The sequence below is a fragment of the Rattus rattus genome, chromosome 2 (assembly GCF_011064425.1).
Source record: "Rattus rattus isolate New Zealand chromosome 2, Rrattus_CSIRO_v1, whole genome shotgun sequence".
Classification (NCBI taxonomy): Eukaryota; Metazoa; Chordata; class Mammalia; order Rodentia; family Muridae; genus Rattus; species Rattus rattus.
The window spans coordinates 176,991,662-177,011,289 of record NC_046155.1 but is presented as its reverse complement, the minus strand read 5'-3'; the positions used below and the strand labels follow the sequence as shown (position 1 = coordinate 177,011,289).

The window sequence follows — 19,628 nt, the reverse complement described above, 5'->3', positions numbered from 1 at the left end:
TAGGGGTTCAGTCTTAGCAGGACCCAGGGCTTCCCCTTCCACTGGTGCTCTTACTAGGATATTCATTGCAACCCTACGAGGTCAGAGTCCAGGGTCAGTCCATGTATAGTCTTTGGGTAGTGGCTTAGTCCCTGGAAACTCTGGTTGGTTGGCATTGCTGCACATATGGGGTCTTGAGCTCCTTCAAGCTCTTCCAGTTCTTTTCTCTGATTCCTTCAACAGGGGTCCTGTTCTCCAGTTCAGTGGTTTCCTGCTGGCATACGCCTCTGTATTTGCTGTATTCTGGCTGTGTCTCTCATGAGCGATCTGCATTCACATTTTGATCATCCGTCTTGAGTTTCATTTGTTCTAGGCATCTAGGGTAATTCAAGCATTTGGGCTAATAGCCACTTATCAATGAGTACATACCATGTATGTAGAAGCATTGGTTTTTATCGTTTCTGGCTCTACCCTCCTGTAATCCAAGTTGTCTTATTTCATCTCTGCCTGTTTCCCATCCAGACTATTCTGACTGTTCCAGTAGATTTGTGGGTTATTTGGGATCCACGTTTTCTGCTTGCATCTCACTGTTTTCTCTCAAACATTGACAAGAATATACATATATGGGAATACCAGAGGATAGTATATCTATACATATAATATCTTTGAGAATTTAAAGCCTGAAGAGACAGAATATAAAGGAACCACTGCCTGCCTGGCCTCTATATGTGGTATAGAATTAAGAAGTCATAGACATGGATTGTGCAAGAGTTTATGCCCTTCCTGTTTTGTTGGATGTCATAATTCTTGACAGGGTTTCCAGGAACCAGTCTGCTCTATCCGATGGGTGTGTCCCCCTGTGCAGAGAGTGTCACTAGTTCTCTGTGTGTGGATGTGGAGATCTGGCACAAATCATTGTCATGGGCCTTGGGGCTGCTCTTCTTGGATTTGGTAAGTACTACAGGAGTCATTATTCTTAGCCAGAAGGTAATTAATACAAACTCCAAGGTTTAAAACTCCCTCCCTCTCCCCCCCCCAAATTCTTCCTTTAGGAAGACCTGGCCTGATGGCTGCAAAATGTCCATTCCTGACCTCTGCCTGTCTATCTTGCCCTGCTGTTTTTAATCTGAACTCTGGGTTGGGATCAGTGTATAACAGGGCAGACTTCTCTCATCAGATCTTTTTTTCCTGTTTCAGTGTGTTTAATAGAGCAGAGGATCTGGGCACACTATGGTGAGTCTGTTTCTATTTTAGCCCTGGGGAACTGAATTTTGGTTTGGAGTAGCATTGGAAGTTTAGGAATCTTGAGCAGATCCTGAGATGCAGTTTATATTGGCAGCCACCTTTATACCTCCTTCATATTTAGTCCTTACTAGTGTAGCCATCTTTGGGGTATGGATCTTTCACCATGGGCTACAAAGACCTCCATGCTATCCAGTCTAGAAGGATATGGAGGAGGGGGCACCCAGACCCTTGTTTATTCCTTAGGATTCAGGCATTTAATTTTGAATTTAATTTGCTTTCTTTTTCTTCTCATCTCTTCTCATGTGTGCTGTGTCTGGCTCTCTTACTGAGGCCTGCTCCTAGGAAGACACATCATCAATGGGACAGAGTTGAAGTAAATGCTTTCTAATAAGGGGGCAGCACAAAGGAGGTTCATTTATATTCAGAGGCTCCCAGGTTTTTTTTTTTTTTTTGTGAGATTGGAGTGGTAGATAATGGTTGGTTTTTACAGAGAAGCAAGAGACAAAGAAAGACATAGGTCAGTGATTTAATGGAACATCATGCTGACTGGCCCATGGAAATGTTAAGGTTTGGTGATAAGAATGTCAATCCTCAGGGTTGATTCCCGGGCTGGCAGGAGACAAGGAGAGAAGTCACTTGATAGCACTAAAGTATGAGAGTTATCCCTATGTTGTTTGAAAACAGTAAAGATGATTAGGCCTATTGAAACATGCCAGAAATTCTGCTGGTTTGTTTTCATTCAACATGACATAAGCTAGAGTCATCTAGGAAGAAAGAATGCCAACAGAGCAATTGCCTCCACCATACTGGCCCTTCCACCTGACTGTGTGACCATTTTCTTGATTCATGATTGATGTGGGAGCTACTCTATAACTTTCTGGAACCAGGCTCTCCTGACATTAGATGACAAGAAATCTTCTGTGTCTCTGTAGGACCATCTCCTTATCTTTCAATCTGGGCAGTACCAGGAACTGTGATTTCCACAGGCAGTACAGTGACTGTCTTCTGCAGGTCCCCTCCAGGAGTGACCAACATGCGTCTACAGAATTATTTACACAATGAAATATGGTATGATAAAACCCCACAGGGAGACCAGGAGGTTTTTGAGTTCAGTCTGCAGAATATCATACACACCCATGCTGGGATTTACTACTGTTACTATTACAATGGAGGCAAATGGTCACAAACTAGTGACAAATTGGAGTTGATTGTGACAGGTGAGTAATTGCCATGAACACTGTTCTTCAGCTTTTTGCCTACCTCAGTGAACTGCACATGCCCCATCACAGGCCCTGCCCTGTATGTCTGCTCCTATACATTGATCTCTCTTCTTTCTTTTCCTCTTTTGTCCTATCCTCCCTTTGCTTCCTCTTCTCTTATTTTATCCTTTCCTTTTTAATTTCCATTTTCTCTACTTCTTTTGGAAACAGGATCTCAAATATCTCAGTCTGATCTTGAACTTGATGTGTATCCACACATAATCTTGACCTTCTGCTCCTTCTGATTCTACTTTGTTAGTACTAGCACTATATACTTGGTCAGCCACATCATTCATTTGATGATGGGCATAAAACTCAGGGCATTGTATATATTTGGCAAGACCTCACCAACCTAGATTCATAACCTGATCCTTTGTAGGTTTGTGATCCTTCCTCTGTGCTAACTGTAGCCTAGGCTCCCTTCAGAATGGTGACTATGGTCCCTAAGTGATGGAGATCATGGGGAACGACAGCACATTCTGTAACTACATAGAACCTTCTATGGTTGTTTTTCATAGAAAATAATATGAGCATGCTTCGTGATATTTATAGATTGATGAATTAACTTTTGGTTTCATATTGTCTTTTATAAGACTGAATTTTATGGTCAATTTTAATAATGTCTTTATTTTTAAAATTTTTAATTTTTAAAATAATTTTATTTTTCTTGAATATTTTATGTATTTACATTTCAAATGTTATCCTCTTCTCTCCTCTCCCATATCCCTTCCCTCTCCCCCTGCCTTTATGAGGATGCTCCTGTTGCCACCCACCCACTCCAACCTCAATGCCCTGGCATTACCCTACACTGGGGAAATAAGCCTTTACAGGACCAAGAGCTTTTCCTCCCATTAATGCTGGACTATGCCATCCTTTATCTCATATGTGGCTGGAGTCATGGGTCCCTCCATTTGTACTCATTGGTTGGTGGTTTAGTCCCTCGGAGCTCTGGTGGAGTCTGGTTGAATGATATTATTGTTCTTCCTATGGGGTTGAAACCCCTTCAGCTCCTTCAGTCTTTTCTCTAACTCCTCCACTGGGGTCCCCTTGTTCAGTCCAATGGTTAGCTGCAAACATTCTCTCAGGTTAATTATGTTTTTAAATAACAGGGTCTTTTTGTGATTTTGAAATCTCTATTTAGAGCAGGATGATTTCAAATTCACAGAGATTTACCTGCCTCTGCTTCCCGAGTCCTACCTAAGATTAGAGGTCTGTGTTACCATAAGCAGCTAACCACAGGGTCTTTCCACTTCTAGGTGCTTACAAGGAGAAACCATCTCTTACTATTGATTCAGGACCCCAGGGATTCTCAAAAAGAAATGTGACCCTGGTCTGTCACACACATCATTTCTTTGACCTCTTCATCCTCTGCAGAGATGGAAATGCTTCCTTTCCTCGGAACTGCTTACAACAGGACCATAACACATTCCTCATCTCCCCTGTGAGCCCAGGGTACAAGAGGACCTACAGATGCTTTGTATCTCCCAAAGTCAATTCCTATTTGTGGTCATTGCCTAGTGACCCCCTTGAGCTTTTAATCCCAGGTAAGAATATCTGATAGTTGGTCATTGTCTCTGTGCTTAGAGCAGTCCCAAAGGATGCCATGTGGGATATTATTGCATCTGGACTATGAAAAATTTCTGCCAATCATGTGAAATTAGGTCAGATGCAGGTGTATTCTTTTGGAGAACAGATATTACCCAGCATAGTACATGGTGTTCTACATAGTTGTGACTTTGTAACTTACTTCAGTGTATGCACAGGTGTGCGCGCATGCACACACACACACACACACACACACACACACACACACACACACACACACCTCTCCCTAGCTAATAGTGATATTGAAAATGAAAGAGTCTATGCTAGTTTCTTTATTCAGGAAGTCTTGAATCTTTTCTCACAACATCTTTTGTGAGCACAGTGCTGTGTCTAAACTGCCATGATGGGCATTATGTGTTAATTATATTTTTTGGGGACAGATGCAAGTATAGTCATGCTGGGGGTAACAGTACTTACCTATCCATAGTAAGATGCATTCGGAAAGATGCTGTACCACTTGTTTACTGTTACCCATCAACATTCCTTTCTGAATCTTGTGCGTGACAAGTACAGCACTAGTCAGTCAATGGTGACCGAAAATTTGAGTTTGTGCTAATGTTTTCATTGGAGGTGATTTTCCAGAACTCAAAAGATCTTCACCTTTCTTTTCTTTACTTTTATTTTTTAGATTATAATCTATTTACATTATTTTCTCCCTTTTAAATCCACCCATATACCCCTCCTTGTTGTCTTTCAAATTTATGGTTTATTTTTCCATTAATTGTTATATATCTATCTATACATATTACACATATATCTCTACCTCTGTCTGGGCCTGTCTATCTATCTGTCTGTCTATCTATCTATCTATCTATCTATCTATCTATCTATCTATCTATCTATCTATCTATCTATCTGAAACCTGCTCAGTCTGTACAATGTTCTTGTTTGTATGTTTCCAGAGATGATTTTTTTGTTGTTGGATAACCAACTGATGTGCTATTCTCTGGGGAAGACTATTTCTCCCATTCTTAGCAGTCTTAGTTCCCTCTAGTTATTTTTGTAGGGTTTAGCCCATACCCTTTGATATGTCTACTTTGTTGTTGTTGTTCAGTGCATAGTTAGGCAGTCATGTTAATGAGACTTAACATGTGTTGCTTCTGACATTACTAGAAGTCACAATCTCACAACAAAATCCCTTATCCTTTGGCTCTTATAATTTCCCCCCCCTTCTTTCAAAATGTTTGAGTCATTTTGTAGATGTATTCATTGTACCTGGGCCTCATACTGTCCATTTGTTTGTAATGTTATACATAACATAATGTGCAATGGTCTTCATCTGTTGAAGGGAACTTTCCTGGATGAGGGATGAGGACTACACTTATTTGTTCCACCACCTTTTGTCATCACAGTGCTACCTCTGAATAACCATCAGTCCAGCAGTGTCAGACTGTGTGTCTGCCTCCATGCTGGGGTGCCTGATCATTGCTGGCAAGCTGTTTAGGGGAGGAGAACAGCCAGAGATAGGGGTCCAGGCCCATGTTTTCCTGGGTGAGAAGATACAGGATCTCGGATGCATGCTGTGGTTTCCGTCCTCCTGACCTCAGGGAGTTGGGAATGGGGGTCTACAGGTCTGTGATTCTCCTACGTGCCAGGCAGAAAGGGATGAGCCTATGGCAGGGATGGAATCCTGTTTGGTTCCAAGTGAGTGATGAGCATGAGAAGGGGCTAAAATACAGAAGGCCTCCTCCTGGATATTTAGGCATGACTCTTTCAGATGAAACCTCCCCTCTCCATGATTCTTGATGAGGGAGATGGTCCTTGCTTGGCCAAACTGCTTTATTTGATGGTGGATATGAAGGTGTACATCTTCCTCAGGGCGGACCAGGGATTAAATATCCTTTGCAGGAAGGAAGGACCAGGAACAGAAGAAGCTCATTGGCTTCTGCGGCCCATCTAGATACCTCATCAGCAAGGAGAACTCCAGGCAGGGCCAGGGAAATTCAACTTGGGAATTAGAGAAATCATCAAGTGTGCATGGGTAAGATGGCCATGAGGAGACAGGAGGAAGAAATCCCATGTAGAATAGAGATGAGTTTTTATGGGAGCAGGCGGCATACAGGGCTGTTGGTGGTGTCTTCACACAATTAGACATCTACTTCTGTGCAACATCTGCTGATGGCTTTTAGTTTTATTGTTGCATTCAAGAAATTCTCTGTGATCTTCAGAATTCTATGTCCAATGGGATATTTGAAATACACATCTCAATAGAGCCCTGAACTGGAAAGTCTCCACACATCTTCCTCACATACGTCTTTGTACTGACAGAGGGTCTGGATGTCTGTCTTGAACTGGGACTCTTCAGATATCCTCTTTTGCTGTCAATTCTCACATGGCTCATTGTCAAAACATCTTTTGTGTTTGGAAATACCTTTTAAACTCCCATTTCTTCTTTTTTTTAATGTCATCTCTGTCATGCCACAGTCACCTTTAACCCAGCCGATTCATTGTCTTTCTTCTTTCTCCCTGATACTTATATCTATTCTTCCCACAGAAAGCTCACATTAAATATTTTTCTAAGTGTTTATTTGTTGCACAAAGTGATGGGTTCCATGATGCCATTTCTTTTTTTTTTTTCTTTTTTTCGGAGCTGGGGACCGAACCCAGGGCCTTGCGCTTACTACCACTGAGCTAAATCCCCAACCCGATGCCATTTTCTTTTAAATATATTCTCTACTATGGCAATATTCACCTTCATTATTTTCTTTTGTATCTGTCCTCACTCCCACAGTCTTCTATTCTTGTCTAGTCTCTTTTCTCCTTGATGTCATTAATATGTATATTCTACAGATGTGTACACACACACACACACACACACACACACACACACACACACACACACACACACACACACGGATACCCAACTTCCACAAAGGTAAACCATATGCCTTTTGAGTCTGATTTATTTTGCTCAATATGAAGACCCCATTTTCATTTGCAAGTCTGGCCAGTTACCTCAGTTCATCTTTATGTCTGAATAAAACCCCACCCTGTGTAAATACTATTGCTTTAGCTACCTTTTTCTTTTTGCTGCCATGAAACATGTAACAAAAGCAACTTAAGGCAGTCAAGGTCTACTTTATTTCACAGTTTGAGGTAATTGAGGTTTATTCATTGTAGTGGCAGGAACTTGAGGCAGCTGGCTATGTTGCATCAGAATTTAGGCATCTAAGGAACAGAGAGAGGCGACTGCTTGGGCTCAGCCACCTTTCTCCTTTTTTATACAGTGCAAGACTCAAGTACTGGAAATGATGTTTCTCACTTATAGAATGGGGGCTCCCACTTCAATTATTCTATAGAGTATGATCATTCACAGGCATGACTATACACTACACAAAAGTAGAGCATTCTACATACAGATATTCCCAGAAGCTTATCTCCTAGGTAGATGCCGTCAAGATTCTAATCAGTACTACCAACACAATGACATTTTTAAAAAAAAATAGTTTTTATTTCAGGACACACAAAGCAATATATTTTATTGAAGCATCTTTACACATATGACATTATGATTTGTTCTCATTGCCACCCTCCTCTCTGTCCTCCCCCATGTCCCTTCTCTTCTGTCAACTGGTTTTTTTCCTCGCATAGTTAGTTCCCATTTTCTTTTCTTTTTGTAAAAGTGTGAGTGGTGTGTGGTCTGTGTGTAATACATGCACACATAAGGGATTGCTTGTATGCACACACGTGGAGTCCAGTGCAAGATGGTGCCCAATGTCTTCCTCTACTGTGTTCTACCTTATTTCCTTGAGATAGAGCCTATCATTGAACCTACAGCCTGCTGTTTTGGTTAGGCTGGCTGACCACTGAACTCTTGAGACTCTGCTGTCTCCTCTCCCCGATGGTGAGGTTACAAGCATGTACAGATTATGCCTATGTTTTCATGTGGCTGCTGGAGATTTGAACTCAGGTCCTCATGCTTACAAGGCAAGTAAGTTCATCCTTTGAGCCATTTCACTAGCCTTTTGTCTTCTTTCTTTTTAAACAAATGATTTTGTTTTGGCTTTTTGAGACTGGTTTCTCTGTTTAACCATCATGGAACTTGCTCTGTAGATCATGCTGGCCTTGAACTCAGTGATATGCTTGTCTCTATCTCTCAAGAGCTGGGATTAAAGGTGCGTCACACTGATGACTGGCTCAATTCATGTTTACATTAAAATTTCAGGACAGGTATGATGGCTTGCAGACATATCTTTAATTCCAGCACTCAGATCTTGGTGAGTTTGAGGCCATATGTGTTATTACTGTGTAGAGAAAATCTCTTATAAACATCACCTGTCAATATAAAAGCCAATAGTCAGAGAGCTGGGACAATAAATATGAGGTGGGACACTGGCAGGAAGAGAAAAGGTTCTAGGAAATAGTAAGAGTATAAGAAATAGTAAGAGTATAAGAGAAAGATTCAAGAGAGACACAGGGAGAGATTGGAGGCATGAGATGGACTAAGGAGAGGGTCATAAACCAGCAGGAAGAAAAACTTGGAGAGACGCTAGATGAGAAGAAAGAAATAGGCTGGGAAGATGTGATGAGATGGATACATGTTACTTGAGCACAGGTAACCAACCACATGGCAGAATGTAGGCTGGAATAAATTGGATATCTTTTGTTATATCTAGTCAGAGAAGAGAATAGCTATATAGCCAAGGTACTCGTAAATATACTTTGAGTCTGAGTCTTATTTCTGGAAACATGGGGCTGGAAGGAAGAACCAGGGCCATTACTTCTTCTTTTTTTGCCCCGAAGATAGTCCCCACTGCTGCTTTCCTGTTACATAATTTCATCACACATTCAGTTTCTTACATATCTTAAGTTCTCTTTCCTTATGATAGCCTTTTTTAGTTTCAATACATGCACTCATAGTTTTAAATGTGAATTTCTTACATGAGTGAAACTGTGTAGTACTTTCCCTCTGAGTCTGCTTTACTTAGTATACTATAATGATTTCCAGTTTCATCTATTTTCTTATGGCCATTGTGATTTCATTTTCTTTCCAGCTGCATCAAGGTCTACCCTGCCTATATGTTACATTGTCTTATCCATTTATCAGTGAATAAACATCTAAGCTGTGTGTAAATTCCACGGTTGCTGTGACTAGTGCACTAGTGCACACAAATATGAAAGACCCTGCTATGTAGAGTTAGAGTTTTCCAGGATTTGCTATGAGGCTCTTCCTTTTTTTATTTTTTTATTTTTTTATCTTTAGTAACTTGAGTTTTTTTTTTTTTATTAACTTGAGTATTTCTTTTTTTTTAACTCTTTTTTTTTTATTAACTTGAGTATTTCTTATATACATTTCAAGTGTCATTCCCTTTCCGGCTTCTGGGCAAACAACCCCCCTCCCCCTCCTTATGGGTGTTCCCTCCCAACCCTCCCCATTACCGCCCTCCCCCAACAGTCTAGTTCACTGGGGTTCAGTCTTTAGCAGGACCCAGGGCTTCCCCTTCCACTGGTGCTCTTACTAGGATATTCATTGCTACCTATGAGGTCAGAGTCCAGGGTCAGTCCATGTATAGTCTTTAGGTAGTGGCTTAGTCCATGGAAGCTCTGGTTGCTTGGCATTGTTGTACATATGGGGTCTCAAGCCCCTTCAAGCTCTTCCAGTTCTTTCTCTGATTCCTTCAACGGGGGTCCTATTCTCAGTTCAGTGGTTTGCTGCTGGCATTCGCCTCTGTATTTGCTGTATTCTGGCTGTGTCTCTCAGGAGCGATCTACATCCGACCCTGTCGGCCTGTACTTCTTTGCTTCATCCATCTTGTCTAATTGGATGGCTGTATATGTATGGGCCACATGTGGGGCAGGCTCTGAATGGGTGTTCCTTCTGTGTCTGTTTTAATCTTTGCCTCTCTATTCCCTGCCAAGGGTATTCTTGTTCCCCTTTTAAAGAAGGAGTGAAGCATTCACATTTTGATCATCCGTCTTGAGTTTCATTTGTTCTAGGGATCTAGGGTAATTCAAGCATTTGGGCTAATAGCCACTTATCGATGAGTGCATACCATGTGTGTTTTTCTGTATTGGGTTTACCTCACCCAGATGAAATTTTCCCATTTCCTTCATTTTGCTATTAATTTTATAAAGTCATTGTTTTTGATAGCTGAGTAATATTCCATTGTGTAGATGTACCACATTTTCTGTATCCATTCCTCTGTTGAAGGGCATCTGGGTTCTTTCCAGCTTCTGGCTATTATAAATAAGGCTGCGATGAACATAGTGGAGCATGTGTCTTTTTTTATATGTTGGGGCATCTTTTGGGTATATGCCCAAGAGAGGTATAGCTGGATCCTCAGGCAGTTCAATGTCCAATTTTCTGAGGAACCTCCAGACTGATTTCCAGAATGGTTGTACCAGTCTGCAATCCCACCAACAATGGAGGAGTGTTCCTCTTTCTCCGCATCCTTGCCAGCAACTGCTGCCACCTGAGTTTTTGATCTTAGCCATTCTCACTGGTGTGAGGTGAAATCTCAGGATTGTTTTGATTTGCATTTCCCTTATGACTAAAGATGTTGAACATTTCTTTAGGTGTTTCTCAGCCATTCGGCATTCCTCAGCTGTGAATTCTTTGTTTAGCTCTGAGCCCCATTTTTTAATAGGGTTATTTGTCTCCCTGAGGTCTAACTTCTTGAGTTCTTTGTATATTTTTGATATAAGGCCTCTATCTGTTGTAGGATTGGTAAAGATCTTTTCCCAATCTGTTGGTTGCTGTTTTGTCCTAACCACAGTGTCCTTTGCCTTACAGAAGCTTTGCAGTTTTATGAGATCCCATTTGTTGATTCTTGATCTTAGAGCATAAGCCATTGGTGTGTTGTTCAGGAAATTTTTTCCAGTGCCCATGTGTTCCAGATGCTTCCCTAGTTTTTCTTCTATTAGTTTGAGTGTATCTGGGTTGATGTGGAGGTCCTTGATCCACTTGGACTTAAGCTTTGTACAGGGTGATAAGCATGGATCGATCTGCATTCTTCTACATGTTGACCTCCAGTTGAACCAGCACCATTTGCTGAAAATGCTATCTTTTTTCCATTGGATGGTTTTGGCTCCTTTGTCAAAAATCAAGTGCCCATAGGTGTGTGGGTTCATTTCTGGGTCTTCAATTCTGTTCCATTGGTCTATCTGTCTGTCTCTGTACCAATACCATGCAGTTTTATCACTATTGCTCTGTAATACTGCTTGAGTTCAGGGATAGGGATTCCCCCTGAAGTCCTTTTAGTGTTGAGGATAGTTTTAGCTATCCTGGGTTTTTTGTTATTCTAGATGAATTTGCAAATTGTTCTCTCTAACTCTTTGAAAAATTGGATTGGTATTTTGATGGGGATTGCATTGAATCTGTAGATCGCTTTTGGTAAAATGGCCATTTTTACTATATTAATCTTGCCAATCCATGAGCATGGGAGATCTTTCCATCTTCTGAGATCTTCTTCAATTTCTTTCTTCAGAGTCTTGAAGTTCTTATTGTACAGATCTTTTATTTGCTTGGTTAAAGTCACACCGAGGTACTTTATATTATTTGGGACTATTATGAAGGGTGTTGTTTCCCTAATTTCTTTCTCGGCTTGTTTCTCTTTTGTGTAGAGGAAGGCTACTGATTTATTTGAGTTAATTTTATACCCAGCCACTTTGCTGAAGTTGTTTATCAGCTTTAGTAGTTCTCTGGTGGAACTTTTGGGATCACTTAAATATACTATCATATCATCTGCAAATAGTGATATTTTGACTTCTTCTTTTCCGATCTGTATCCCCTTGGTCTCCTTTTGTTGTCTGATTGCTCTGGCTAGAATTTCAAGAACTATATTGAATAAGTAGAGAGAGAGTGGGCAGCCTTGTCTAGTCCTTGATTTTAGTGGGATTGCTTTAAGTTTCTCTCCATTTAGTTTAATGTTAGCGACTGGTTTGCTGTATATGGCTTTTACTATGTTTAGGTAAGGGCCTTGAATTTCTATTCTTTCCAGGACTTTTATCAAGAAGGGGTGTTGAATTTTGTCAAATGCTTTCTCAGCATCTAATGAAATGATCATGTGGTTTTTGTTCTTTCAGTTTGTTTATATAATGGATCACGTTGATGGTTTTCTGTATATTAAACTATCCCTGCATGCGTGGGATGAAGCCTACTTGATCATGGTGGATGATTGTTTTGATGTGCTCTTGGATTCGGTTTGCCAGAATTTTATTGAGTATTTTTGTGTCGATATTCGTAAGGGAAATGGGTCTGAAGTTCTCTTTCTTTGTTGGGTCCTTGTGTGGTTTAGGTATAAGAGTAATTGTGGCTTCATAGAAGGAATTCGGTAGTGCTCCATCTGTTTCAATTTTGTGGAATAGTTTGGATAATATCGGTATGAGGTCTTCTATGAAGGTCTGATAGAATTCTGCACTAAACCCATCTGGACCTGGGCTCTTTTTGGTTGGGAGACCTTTAATGACTGCTTCTGTTTCGTTAGGAGTTATGGGGTTATTTAACTGGTTTATCTGTTCCTGATTTAACTTCAGTACCTGGTATGTGTCTAGGAAATTGTCCATTTCCTGCAGATTTTCAAGTTTTGTTGTTTATAGGCTTTTATAGTAAGATCTGATGATTTTTTGAATTTCCTCTGATTCTGTACTTATGTCTCCTTTTTCATTTCTGATTTTGTTAATTTGTACACACTCTCTGTGTCCTCTCGTTAGTCTGGTTAAAGGTTTACCTATCTTGTTGATTTTCTCCAAGAACCAACTTTTAGTTCTGTTGATTCTTTCTATAGTCCTTCTAGTTTCTACTTGGTTGATTTCAGCTCTGAGTTTGATTATTTCCTGCCTTCTACTCCTCCTGGGTGTATTTGCTTCTTTTTGTTCTAGAACTTTTAGGTGTTCTCTCAAGCTGCTGACATATGCTCTTTCCTGTTTCTTTCTGCAGGCACTAAGCGCTATGAGTTTTCCTCTTAGCACAGCTTTCATTGTGTCCTATAAGTTTGGGTACGTTGTACCTTCATTTTCATTAAATTCTAAAAATTCTTTAATTTCTTTCTTTATTTCTTCCTTGACCAGGTTATCATTGAGTAGAGCATTGTTCAATTTCCACGTATATGTGGGCATTCTTCCCTTCTTGTTATTGAAGACCAGCTTTAGCCCGTGGTGGTCTGATAGCACGCATGGGATTATTTCTATGTATCTGTATCTGGTGAGGCCTGTTTTATGACCAATTATATGGTCAATTTTGGAGAAAGTACCATAAGGTGGTGAGAAGATGGTATATCCTTTTGTTTTAGGATAGAATGTTCTATAAATATCTGTTAAGTCCATTTGGTTCATGACTTCTCTTAGTCTGTCTTTGTCTCTGTTTATTTTCTGTTGCCATGACCTGTCCATTGATGAGAGTGGGGTGTTGAAATCTCCTACTATTATTGTGTGAGGTGCAATGTGTGTTTTGAGCTTTAGTAAGGTTTCTTTTACGTATGTAGGTGCCCTTGTATTTGGAACATAGATATTTAGGATTGAGAGTTCATCTTGGTGGATTTTTCTTTTGATGAATATGAAGTGTCCTTCCTTATCTTTTTTGATGACTTTTAGTTGTAAATCGATTTTATTCGATATTAGAATGGCTACTCCAGCTTGCTTCTTCTGACCATTTGCTTCGAAAGTTGTTTTCCAGCCTTTACTCTCTGAGGTAATGTCTGTCTTTGTCTCTGAGGTGTGTTTCCTGTAGGCAGCAGAATGCAGGGTCCTCGTTGCCTATCCAGTTTGTTAATCTATGTCTTTTTATTGGGGAGTTGAGACCATTGATGTTGAGAGATATTAAGGAATAGTGATTGTTGCTTCCTGTTATATTCATATTTGGATGTGAGGTTATGTTTGTGTGCTTTTCTTCTCTTTGTTTTGTTGCCAAGACGATTAGTTTCTTGCTTTATCTAGGGTGTAGTTTGCCTCCTTATGTTGGGCTTTACCATTTATTATCCTTTGTAGGGCTGAATTTGTAGAAAGATATTGTGTAAATTTGGTTTTGTCATGGAATATCTTGGTTTCTCCATCTATGTTAATTGAGAATTTTGCTGGGATTTGTGTTCTCTTAGGGTCTGTATGACATCTGTCCAGGATCTTCTGGCTTTCATAGTCTCTGGTGAAAAGTCTGGTGTGATTCTGATAGGTCTGCCTTTATATGTTACTTGACCTTTTTCCCTTACTGCTTTTAATATTCTTTCTTTATTTTGTGCATTTGGTGTTTTGACTATTATGTGAGGGGAGGTGTTTTTTTTCTGGTCCTATCTATTTGGAGTTCTGTAGGCTTCTTGTATGCCTATGGGTATCTCTTTTTTCAGGTTAGGGAAGTTTTCTTCTATGATTTTGTTGAAGATATTTACTGGTCCTTTGAGCTGGGAGTCTTCACTCTCTTCTATACCTATTATCCTTAGGTTTGATCTTCTCATTGAGTCCTGGATTTCCTGTATGTTTTGGACCAGTAGCTTTTTCCGTTTTATATTATCTGTGATAGTTGTGTCGATGATTTCTATGGAATCTTCTACTCCTGAGATTCTCTCTTCTATCTCTTGTATTCTGTTGGTGATGCTTGTATCTATGGCTCCTTGTCTCTTCCTTTGGTTTTCTATATCCAGGGTTGTTTCCCTGTGTCCTTTCCTGATTGCTTCTATTTCCATTTTTAATTCCTTCAACTGTTTGATTGTGTTTTCCTGGAATTCTTTCAGGGATTTTTGTGACTCCTCTCTATGGGCTTCTATTTATGTATATATGTTTTCCTGCGTTTGTCTAAGGGAGTTCTTCATGTCTTTCTTGAAGTCCTCCAGCATCATGATCAAATATAATTTTAAATCTAGATCTTGCTTTTCTGGTGTGTTTGGATATTCAGTGTTTGCTTTGGTGGGAGAATTGGGCTCCGATGATGCCTTGTAGTCTTGGTTTCTGTTTCTTCGTTTCCTGCGCTTGCCTCTTGCCATCAGATTGTCTCTGGTGTTACTTTGTTCTGCTATTTCTGACAGTGGCTAGATCATCCTATAGGCCTGTGTGTCAAGAGTGCTGTAGACCTGTTTTCCTGTTTTCTTTCAGCCAGTTATGCGAATAGAGTATTCTGCTTTCTGGTGTGTAGTCTTTCTTGTCTGCTGGTTTTCAGCTGTTCTTGTGGGCCTGTGTCCTGAGTCCACCAGGCAGGTCTTGGAGCAGAAAATTTGGTCTTACCTGTGGTCCCACGGCTCAAGTTTGCTCGTCGGGGGTTGCTTTTGAGCTCCATGAGGGTGGCAACCAGGAGGCCCTCCACCACCTTTTTTTTTTTTTTTTTTTTTTTTATTAACTTGAGTATTTCTTATGTACATTTCGAGTGTTATTCCCTTTCCGGTTTCGGGCAAACATCCCCTTCCTCCCCCCTTCCTTATGGGTGTTCCTCCCCACCCCCCCCCATTGCCGCCCCTCCCCCAACAGTCTAGTTCACTGGGGGTTCAGTCTTAGCAGGACCCAGGGCTTCCCCCTTCCACTGGTGCTCTTACTAGGATATTCATTGCTACCACGAGGTCAGAGTCCAGGGTCAGTCCATGTATAGTCTTTAGGTAGTTCCACCACCTTTTCTGGGAGCCCCCGTGCCCCAGGGTCCCAGATGGCGTTAGGTGTTTTCCTCTGCAGTCAGAAATGTGGGCAGAGTGTAGTCTCTTCTGACTTCCCAGGCGTGTCTGCCTCTCTGAAGGTTTAGGTCTCCCTCCCATGGGATTTGGGTGCAGAGAACTATTGATCAGGTCCCTTCAGGTCCAGTGGTGTTTGGAGCATGGGGCACCTGCAGCTCCAGTGCCCCTACCTTCTGGTTTCCAGAGGCCATATACAGTTTCCTCTTGGGCCAGGGATGTGGGCAGGGGTGAACAGTATTGGTGGTCTCTTCTGCTCTGCAGTCTCAGGAGTGCCCACCTGTCTGGGCTGTGAGCTCTCCCTCCCAAGGGGTTTGGGAACAGTGAGCTGCGGGCCGGGATCATTGAGGTTGGGGCTCCAGCTAAAAACCAGAAGTGTCTGGTCCCAGAGGTATTTTGCCTCTGTATGTCCTGAGACCACCAGACAGGTCGCTTGGAGCAGAAAAGTGTGTCTTACCTGTGGTCCTGCAGCTCAAGTTTCTTGTGGGGGCTTGCTTTTGAGCTCTCCATGAGGGTGCCAACCAGGAGGGCCTGCACCGCCTTTCTGGTAGCCTCTGTGCACTGGGGTCCCAGATGGCATTAGGTATTTTCCTCTGGAGTCAGACAACCGAGGCTCTTTCTTTTATTAAAACAAACAAAACAGAATACATTAGTCACTGTATGCTAGTCACTTTGTAGACTGATATTTCATTTAGATATATATTTGAAACTTGTTATATTTTTCAATTTCTGACTGTTGTATTTCATGGTTGACCTCCAATTTTTATGATAAAACACTTTCCCTGTTGTTTCCTAATTGTCTTTTCTGTATGAGGTTAACTCAGGCCCCTGGACAAGATTAGTGTATGTTCTTCGTAGACTATCTGGAAACAGAACTGAGTGCTGTCTTTTATGAATCACTTCCCCAAATGAATTTTGTTTGGTACTGTATTTAATTTCTCTCATCAGTTAGGTATGCCTATGATCTCAGCTGAAGACAGCAGAAGTCAAGAAGGTCTCAAGGTTGAAGTCATCATGGGCTACACTGTAAGACTATTTTATAAGACTTATCATAGATACTATGTATATGATCAATAACATGAATTTATTGCTTCAACTCTTTTGTTAGGTAGGTTCCCTATAGTTTCCTAAATACCTCGTTTTGTGTTTGGTAAAAGGTAGGCACTCAATAAATTTTTGATTGAATGAGTGAATTAATATAACAGACCTTTAATAACAGATTACTACTGTTTTCTAATTGCAGGTCCATCTGTGTCTCCCATTGTGGTTTGGGTCACAGTTGCTGCTGTCTGCTTTCTCATCTTCTTCCTCCTCCTCATCTACCTCTGCCATCATTGGGCTAAATGCAGTATGTCCCAGGAAGGATATTAATCTGGGAGGGGTATATGGGGTGTAAGAAGTATGTGGGATGTATGGGGTGTATGGGGCTTGTTGGGTTCTAAGATTGATCTTTGTTTCTTTGTAGAGACCAGCAGTGCTAAGACCAGGACCCAAGTGAAATATAAGAGGTATGGAAATTTGGCCCTCTTAATAAATACACCTCTGCATATCCATCTAAGACTGAGCACTGGAGATTGAAGCCAGGGCCTCTGCTGCTCAATAAGCACTCTTAACTACTAAAAATTCTACTCATATATAATTTCTATATATGTATATATAATATATACATAATTTAACATTTCTACTTTATTTTTACTCAGCTCCAGCCCAGCCATGGACACCGATGAAAAAATTAAATGTAAGGTGGAGTGTCTCTGAGGAAAGTGATGCTTGTGGAACTTAGTAGGCTTTCATGGAAGAGCAGAAGAGGTGTGGGGTGGGGTGCCATTCTGCTGTGTGATGTTGCTGTCTTTCCCTAGGATTCTGTTGGTCATTTGTGAAATATAAAATACAAATCTATATAGTTTAAAGGCTCATGTGGAAGAGGCCCACTCTCTCAACTTTCCTTTCAGATGACGAATTGGAATGCATTCAGCCTGAGAACTGCTGCCAGGCGGACACAAAGGTGAGCTTTCCCTACCTTCCTGCTCTCATTTTCTTAAATCCTACCTTGGTATTTTCTTCATAATTTGTGTCTTATGATAGAAGTTGTCTGCAGTAGAAGACTCAAAGGAGGTGACTTATGCCCAACTATGCCAAGAGATCTTCCTGGAGAACATGGATTCACTTCCCTCCAATACTCTTCACCACATGTCTACACAGACCTGTGTGTATGCCACACTCAGATTATCCCAAGAGGAGAGCCAGAGCTAGCAATGAAGTGTGAAGCTATTTCTTCAGCAGAGGGAGGTGACATGAATGAAGCTTCTCATGTTCTTCAACTTAACCCATCGCCTTGGAGCTCCAATGAACTCAAGTGTAGAGAAGCTTGTTAACTGTGAAGGAACTCTGGAGCTTATAGACGTCACTCAGCAACCTTCCAATTCCTTGTGATTTTCTCATTCACTTGCTTGTATACCTGTCAGATGTGTGCAGATGACTCTTTCCTTTGGCTCACATTAACTTAGTAAGACATGGTTTCCATCATCTACTGAAAGAGGCAAGTGGTATAATGTGAAATCCTGTTGATTAGTGATACAGAACACTTCAACAGTGTGATCCTTAACCTTGGCTGTCAAGTGATGTGTTTTAGAATCATGTAGGAGATATACTTGTAGGTATGTCTGCAGAGCTCTTCCAAAAATGTTTTCCTGAAGTGGAAAGGCATACCATGAATATGGGTCATACTATTTTATGGGGCAGGGTCTTAGATGAAATAAAAAGTAGAAATTAAGTGAAACATCATTATTCATTGATCTCTGCTTTCTGACTACGGATTTAGAATGACCATCTGTATCATGTGCCTACCACTACACCTAGAGGCGTGTTTATCTACTGTATTCTCACTTCCATAATAGACTACACCTTTAAACTAAGTCAAATGAGCGGAATTAGGGTACATGATGTGAAATTCACAAAGAACAAATAAAAAAGTTAAAAAAGCCACAATAAATATCAGTCAGGGCAATATGTCACCACCAAATCCTTGGTATCCTTCTATAGTAAGCCCTGGGTAGTCTGACACACCAGAAACACAAGAAAGAGATCTTAAAACCAATTTTATTAAGTTGATAGGGTCCTTTAAAAATTAAGTGAATAAATCCTTTGAAGAATTTGAGAAAAAGACTGAAAAAGTTGGAGGAAGGAATAAAGTCCTTTACAAACAGCCAAGAAAGCTAACAAATAAACACCCTTCTGGCTGGCACCTTCTGCATAGGCAGATTGCTAGTTAGACTGCTCCCCTGAAGACATCACAGCCTGAAGGCAACCCGGGAGGTCAGATGTACTCAGGGCCACTGCCTGAAGGCATTCCAGGAGTTCCTCTGCACACAAAGCAACTGGGAAACTGACACCATAATCTGAAAACCTCCCAGGGGCTCCTCAGCGTCAGGACAACTGACCCAACAGTCTGAAATCCCCACTGGACTTCTGCTGCACACAGGGAAACAGAAACCACAGTCTGTAGGCCTCTCTAGATAATAGCTGCACACAGGGCAACAGCTTGACTGATCCTCTGAAGACTCAACAGTCTGAAGGCCTCCCAGGAGATCTGCTGCAGCCAGGGTAATGGATCAGCAGCTTCTCTGGCCCACTGAAGACCTCACAGTTGGAAGGCCGCACAGGAGGTCTGCTACAATTAGGGACACAGGCCTACCGGGAGACCTGAAGCAACCCACAGACAAAAGAGGCAGACTCCAGACAGAGCCATTCAGACCAGCAAACCCAAGGATAAACAGATGGAGAGAGGCAAGCACAAGACCATAAGCAACAGAAGCCAATATATGTGGGCATCATCAGAACCCAGTTCTCCCACCACAGCAAGCCCTGAATACACTAAAACACCTGAAAATCAAGATGCTGAACCTAAAATCCTATCTCAGGAAGATAATAGATTCCTTTAAGAAGGATATAAATAACT

The 19,628-nt window shown here is 41.1% G+C and overlaps 2 protein-coding genes across 2 annotated transcripts in view; both read left to right on the top strand.

Annotated features, from left to right (window-relative positions):
* Positions 1-423: 423 nt before the first annotated feature.
* LOC116892651 (leukocyte immunoglobulin-like receptor subfamily B member 4) lies at positions 424-18,231 on the top strand. Its single transcript, XM_032894472.1, has 7 exons — positions 424-930; positions 1,177-1,212; positions 2,157-2,441; positions 3,740-4,027; positions 16,914-17,018; positions 17,136-17,178; positions 17,371-18,231. Exons 1-7 carry the CDS (start codon positions 900-902, stop codon positions 17,426-17,428), a joined length of 846 nt encoding a protein of 281 aa, XP_032750363.1. The 5' UTR covers positions 424-899; the 3' UTR covers positions 17,429-18,231.
* Positions 17,586-19,628, top strand: part of Gp6 (glycoprotein VI platelet) — a 38,242-nt gene continuing 36,199 nt past the window's right edge. The window contains exon 1 of the mRNA XM_032895212.1: positions 17,586-17,675. Within this exon, the coding sequence (XP_032751103.1) occupies positions 17,586-17,675 (90 nt within the window). The remainder of the gene's footprint in view (positions 17,676-19,628) is intronic.

What these genes read in the sequence shown, in the direction of transcription:
- LOC116892651 (XM_032894472.1), top strand. Translation starts at nt 900, where the DNA reads ATGGGCCTTGGGGCTGCTCTTCTTGGATTTG. An exon ending in GGCTGCTCTTCTTGGATTTG is followed by an intron (nt 931 to 1,176) that starts GTAAGTACTACA and finishes TTCCTGTTTCAG; the next exon opens with TGTGTTTAATAGAGCAGAGG. An exon ending in CCTTGAGCTTTTAATCCCAG is followed by an intron (nt 4,028 to 16,913) that starts GTAAGAATATCT and finishes TTCTAATTGCAG; the next exon opens with GTCCATCTGTGTCTCCCATT.